At 32.4% G+C, this 7293-nt stretch overlaps 1 protein-coding gene and 1 long non-coding RNA gene across 2 annotated transcripts in view; both read right to left on the reverse strand.

Annotated features, from left to right (window-relative positions):
* LOC106471636 (sushi, von Willebrand factor type A, EGF and pentraxin domain-containing protein 1-like) overlaps window positions 1–7293 on the reverse strand; it is a gene marked incomplete at its 3' end in the record, with an annotated part of 53022 nt that overhangs the window by 40245 nt on the left and 5484 nt on the right. Inside the window, exon 2 of the mRNA XM_013932251.2 lies at window positions 4772–4983. Coding sequence (XP_013787705.1) covers window positions 4772–4983 — 212 coding nt within the window. The remainder of the gene's footprint in view (window positions 1–4771; window positions 4984–7293) is intronic.
* Window positions 760–4385, reverse strand: LOC111088921. Its single transcript, XR_002613298.1, has 3 exons — window positions 4188–4385; window positions 3773–3940; window positions 760–3231 (listed from the first exon to the last, which is right to left on the reverse strand). It is a non-coding gene; the product is annotated as an uncharacterized LOC111088921 (long non-coding RNA).

Raw genomic sequence — 7293 nt, forward strand, 5'->3', positions numbered from 1 at the left:
GAAGATGAAACTATATACCATAATCAACAGTCTATCTACAAATAATGGCTGGAGACGGCTTAAATGGGTAATGAAGAAAAACTTTAATACAAGTTTAACATGACAGCAAATGTACAACGTTTCGACAAGGTTTTGTCATCATCAGGTACCCATCATCAAAACCTTGTCGAAACGTTGTACATTTGCTGTCATGTTAAACTTATATTAAAGTTTTTCTTCATTACCCATTTAAGCCGTCTCCAGCCATTATTATACATCTAAATAATATATATACAGACGTACAGTGCCTTTACCTCTCAAATTAACAACAATACTGAATTTACTCGAAACTTTTCGTTGTTAAGCACACATCAGAAAATGCCAATACATCACGTGCTTATTTGAAATAGCCCGTTCAGAAAGCTGGTAATCTTGGCAGGAAGTAAGCTAGTTATCAGTATGTCAAATTATGTACACGTGCTTTCTGGCAAGAGGAAGTCTACTGGTTTATTACTGTATCTTCCTTGTTCGAGCTGCTGGTCTCTGTGCTGAACTAGACTGGTTAATGGCATCCAAGTGATGGTTGAATTCATGGTAATCATGTCACTTCTTCAGTATTGGTGATTTTTACAGCATTTCTTGTCACTTTACAATGTACATTTTAAATTATCCGTATATCATTTTTTGCATTTTTTAGTAATTATGAAAAGAAAATGGCTATATAAAATACTTGTTTGTAAATTTGATGTAAAAATAAACAGAACAATGACAATATTGTATTGGTCTAAATTGGTTTTATTGTGGTCTGCTGAATTATTAATAATAAAATTACAAATTTAAGTAGATTCTTATGTAAGTCTGTGATAAAGTAGAAAGTACTGTATAAACATTAATATCGAAATAATACAAACCTATTTAGATGCTATAGTTGATTGTTTATCATAACAGTGTTAGTCTGAATACCATATATTACAGAAGTAACTAAAAAAGTACATGTACTACTGAATGATGCTACGCTTCGGTATTTATATAACTTTTTATATTTAATATTACCAGTTATAATATATAATTAGTTGATAAATGTGTTTTATGCATTTGATATTTTGTAAGACAGCACTGTATGCACCTTGGGTGTTGTACAAACAATTTAATACTCTATAACAATTTGTAACTACTGCTGTTTAGGTAAAATAAACTTTTCCACAATATCGCTTAGCAACGTGTAAACATGATTATTTTCTGGTGTACAGTTAAATATGTATTCATCTAAAGCAGAAGAAAAGTCCACTAAAGGCTACTTCTTTCAAAACAGCAACCTGTATTCTAAGGCTAATTATTTGAGAAAATTCGCCATTTGTTGAATTCAGGAGTCTCTCAGAACAACTTTTTGTTGCTTGACATAGTTGCTGATTCCATCTCTAATTTTTCTTTGTTATAAAATTGACAACTCTCTAGAATTTTCACTTGTTAAGGCTTCCAAACAATCTGTACAATGCATCATTTTTTGGGCCATTTTGACCACTGAACCAACCGTGTATCCTATGGTTGCTTCCTTAAGTAATGATGGTCACCCTGTATAGGCACTCGTACTTCAAGATATAGCTGTGTACCACACACGTGTCTAACGCATCTACAGAACCACAAGGAAGTGTCACATGATTTTTTGTAACATGTAAAATTGACGTTTATCGTGTGCAATTTCTTCTGCTTTCATGATGCATGAGCATTCTTTTATATGCAACTGTGAACTGTTATTAAGCTTGTTATTACAAATACAGGATGACCTAACAACAGCAAAATAATAATAATAATTTCAAGTGATCCTGGTTTATATATTTCATGGGAGAGGGTAGAGATGATGACACTAAAGTTTCGTACAATTATTGCACAGACTTGATTGCAGTTAGAAACCCAACACGTCGAAATGCATACTTTAGAAACCCAGTGATTCTGTTGGTTGAAAAATAAAATGTTCTGTTTCTACTAGAAAAGCTTTATTGTAACTTTTAGCCAATGGATTTCTGGAGCTGAGAATATCCAAAAGTCTATAAAATGTTATTATAAAGTTAACAATGGGCCTTAAACATAAGTTGGTTCAAGTATTTGTTGAAAAGTTTTATGTCATCTTGAACTTAAAGCTGGTGTTACAAAAGTTAACTTTCGTTTCTTGCTTCTGCCATTGAATATGCATTGTTCCTTATTTATTTCCTAGGTATAAGCCTTCTTGTTCTTACAATTTGTGCAAATCAGCAATGAACTGCCCATTAATATATTCACCATCTCAACTTTTTAAAAATTTCTTATGTGAAAACATTTCTAATGAGAGTTAGCACGTGGCATATATGAAATATTATATAAATTTAGCATTTTTAATTGCTAGGATAAAAAAAATCATGACTGTAAAATTTCTGAAGACATATTGGCATCCAATTCTTTCAACATGGAGAGGTGGAAACTTTGACCATCAAAAACAAGTACCACGCTTGTAATCTAAACATCTGACAGTTTCTGTAGGCATATGTTCACCAAGTTCTCATTATTATCCTGTCATGTCATTAAAAAGAAACAGATAACAGGCACTTTCTAGTTGCTGTTTAGAGAAACAACCTTAAACACCAATACATCGCTGGCAAAAGGAATTATGTCGTCTTCTGTGTCTGCACCAACATCAACATAGTCAAGAAATTCCTTTGCATCCCACTCCACATGCTATCTTATGGTCATTTCAGCTAGTATTAAAGTACAAATCTCTCTACTGGTTCCTTATTTTAATTTTTGCCACCAGACAAATATGAATGTTGTAGAGCAAGACTGAAAATACGTCTTACAAAATCGTTGCTTAAGTGAAGCAAAACTGCTGTGTCAAGACCGTAAAAATGGAGGATATGCTTTGCAAATAATTTTTTTTCTTCAATCAAGAATCAATGCTCTTTTAAAGATTTCTAATGGGTATCAGGAAAGATGCTGTTCAGCGTATTAAAATAATTGGTGCATATTAATTTTTTCTTCTTAGCTTCCAGGAGTAGGTTTAATAGAATAAAGGCTTGTTTCAAATGCACGCCTGTTCTTTTGTTGTGGTAACTTAAATTTTTTCCAAGCCGTACTCAAATGTTCTGTCCATTTTTTTTCTGCAGGACTGTCACTTAGTAGATCATCTTCAGCAGTGATGTTTTACATTTGAAGTAACTGGAACTGGGACCAGGTGTGCTTGAATTGATGAACTTTCTTATTGAACTCCTCTTTTTTGGCAAACTGCAAATAAGTCCCATATAATTGAATAAATAATTTACTTAAGCTATTTACGTTTTTATTCTTAAAATTTTTAAATAATTACTTCATTACATGGACAACCTGCTTTATTGTTTGACTATTGTAATTGTTATTTCTTATTAACTTTTAACTTCTACAGAAGTACTATAGTGCTATCAAGAAAGAAAATACTATAAAAAGATAAAACAACTAGCACCATTTTTTTTGTTTAACTTATAGAAATGAATCTTTTTAAAACAGCAATTGTGTCATAACCTTTTAAAAAAATCAAATATATTTTCACTGATTTCTTAATCAGACACAGTATAGGTGGGTACTTGATTTCAAATACACTAACAATTTTTTATTGATTAGTTTCTTGACAATACTATGAGTCTAAGTGTGATAACGAATTCAAACAACATTAAGCAGCTGAATATCAACGGTAGTTTTCTCAGAATAAACACTTAACCCTATTTTCAACAGTCTTTAAAATATTTTAATAATTAGAATAGCGCATTCCCAAGTTATAATGATAATATACCTTTTCTAGGTACTCAGAAAATGAAAATGCAGAACATTTTGAGCTGTTTTAGCAAAGCGTTCTTCTTCAAAATGTTCAGAACACAATCTGGAGGCTTTTGTTGGGTATCTTGCATCTCCGGATATTTATATTCATTTTTTCAACAGTTCGGGTAGTATACATAGAAAGCTGTATGAAATTTGAAAATGCGTGTAATCAATTAGATTGACAACTACCAAAAATACAATAGAACTAAAAGAAAACTCCAAGCTTAAAAATTAAAGTTGTATGTGCTAAAAAGTAAAAGTTAGCCTCAGTTAAATAACGTTACTGTCATTAGGCCTAAGGTTATTATATGAAACAATGTAGTATATTGGCAGTGGTATATCAATTCAAATTCATTTATTTACGGGAAGACAACAAAAAGTGAACTTACCAGTAGAATGACGCAGAGTTAGTCTTAGCCTGTAGTTACAGTTCCATGCCACATACACACTGTTATTTTTATATTAGTATCAGGCTACAGCTAAAAACTCCACACTGCGTCTTAGTAATTGAAAGTACTTCGGTAGGAGAAAGAATCAACAAGATGGCCACTTTATAACTTCCGGTAACTTGATGTGGAAGAGTCAATGCTCAGTCCATTTCAATACAGAGATTAGTAGTTGGATCCAAGAGTAGTAGCAGCCCACATGAACTGATTTACACAATAAACAAACTATTCTAAAATCAACAAGATATTTTTCTTTTTTTTTAAGTAGTAGATTATACTTTAAAAGTTACGATATTTTTGTATGTCATACATTTACTGTTCCATGGATATGTGGTTATTGCAATTAGAATTTTTTTTTCATTTTAAGAGTGTTCGTATACGGTGAAAAAGACTAATGACTATTGTACATGTACTTGACATTTTTATCTGTACTTTATCTGTTTTATCTCACATTCTGATGTTGTCATTGTGAAAAATAGGAATATTTTTGTATTCGAACATGAGTAGTGGAAATCATGATAGCTTACCATCTCGAAGCTGCTCGTTAACTTTCTGGATATATTTGAAGTCCTTCAACATATAAATGTGTTTCGGTGAGGAAGCTATAGCTAGCAGTTCATCTTTATTAACATCTGCTACGCCAACAGCAAATATTATGTTTCCCTTCTCCCTCAGTTCCTTCGCTATCGGTAAAGGATCACCATTATTGCTCTGCCCATCGGAAATAAGAATAACTACCCTGCCAAGTAATAAGAATAATTTCATATAATATAAATAGTAATAATTAAATAAATAGCAGGTAAAAACGAGAGAAATAATATAACTAACGTACCAGAGCAACAAATCAGTTTCAAGGTTATGATTTCTTGAAAAATCACCTGTATATAAGAATATTGTTATAAAGATCTCTTCTGGATTAGTCGATAAAAAAATATAAAGTTCAGTCCACTTATTTACAAGGAAAATGTTTTATTCCTTGGACAACAAGTTCTACATATTAAGTTAACTAATGTTTACTGATAGACTTAAGCTCACGATAAACGCTAACACAACAATTTCACTTTCTTGCTAATTTTTCGTGATCTATAATAGGCAACGTAGCTCTCATTAGTTCATTGAAAACACACAAACTTAATATTCCAAGACAGAAATAACTGACGAACAGACTCAATCAAATAATTACTCACTACTTCTAACTTAATGTAATTTCTAAGAGATTCAGACTTGGGTTTCATTCTGCTCAAACTGTTCTGAAACTTTGGATAAAATTCCACTTGTTAAGTTATGCACCCAAAGTATGATGACAAACCTTCCTCCGGCCAAACAAAAATACAAACATTTGAATTAAAAACATAGCATAGATTAATTTTATACTTTGAATATGTTTACTATTCGAAGGCAAACAATATGTCATCTGCTACCCAATTTTATGTTTCGTAACAAGTAAACTTCTCCAGGCAGTTGGGTATTTAGGAAACTAATTAATATATAAATATACTAAGTGAATCGTATTTTACTGGATTCAAATGCCACTTATCCAAATAATTTCAAAATAAGCGTCGAAATTCCAAGATCGTATCAATACCAACATCAGCACAATGAGAGTAAAAGGTAACCTACCGCCAAATACAAGGTGTATCACTAAGTACGGTAGTACTTAATAGTAAGGATCGTGATGAATCTAAAATCGCCTGTATAAAACCACCTTTAAAATGTCTGAATATTAACAATGACTATTTCGACTACTTCACAGTATTGGCTGACTCAAACGTAAGTTATTGTACTTATAAAGCCGCCTAAATAGCTAAATACGTGTTCATGGAGTGAATCAAAATTTCACCATTTCAACGAATTTTCATCGTAAGTAAGTATTTATTTATTTGTTTATTTTGCATTTCGCACAAAGCTACACGAGGGCTATCTGCGCTAGCTGTCCCTAATTTAGCAGCGTAAGGGAAGGCAGCTAGTCATCACCACCCACCGCCAACTCTTGGGCTACTCTTTTACCAAGGCATAGAGGGATTAACCGTAACGTTATAACGCCCCCACGGTTGAAGGGGCGAGCATGTTTGGTGGAAGGGGATTCGAACCCGCGATCCGCAGATTGCGAGACGAGCTCCCTAACCACCTGGCCATGCCGGGCCCGTAAGTAAGTAAGATACTTTTCCAGACAAGAAAAAATGACGAACCTTATCGCAATAATTCTATCATAAAACTCTTCTGTTTAAGAACCCATTGATTCTTTTCTTCTACCGAAAAGGATACTAGTATATATATACTCGTATATATACTAAAAAAAAAGAGTTACTTAAAATTCAAAACTTTTTATCCCTACTTTCACTCAGACCAACATAACAACAGCGACTATATGCTACAATAAGATTAATTACACTTACCACAATACCAAGTGCAACAATAAGATTAATTATACTCACAAGATCATATGCTATAATAAGATTGATTCTACTCACCACAAGACCATATGCTACAATAAGATTAATTCTACTCACCACAAGATTATATACTACTATAAAATTAATTCTACTCACCACAAACCAAATGCTACAATAAGCTTATTTCCACACATCACAAGACCATATGCTATAAGATTGATTCTACTCACCAAAAGACCATATGCTACAACAAGATTAATTCTACTCACCAAAAGACCATATACAACAATAAGATTAACTCTACTCACCACAATACCATATGCTACAATAAGATTAATTATACTTACCACAATACCGTGTGGTACAATAAGATTAATTCTACTCACCACAAACCAAATGCAATAATAAGCTTATTTCCACTCATCACAAGGCCATATGCTATAATAAGATTAACTCTACTCACCACAAGATCATATGCTACAACAAGATTAATTTTACTCACCAAAAGACTATATACAACAATAATATTAATTCTATTCACCACAAGACCATATGCTACAGTAAGATTAATTCTACTCACCACAAGGCCATATGCTACAATAAGATTAATTCTACTCACCACAAGACTATATGCTACAATAAGATTAATTCTACTC

Source organism: Limulus polyphemus, unplaced genomic scaffold, assembly GCF_000517525.1.
Source record: "Limulus polyphemus unplaced genomic scaffold, Limulus_polyphemus-2.1.2 Scaffold4749, whole genome shotgun sequence".
In the NCBI taxonomy this organism is placed as follows: Eukaryota; Metazoa; Arthropoda; class Merostomata; order Xiphosura; family Limulidae; genus Limulus; species Limulus polyphemus.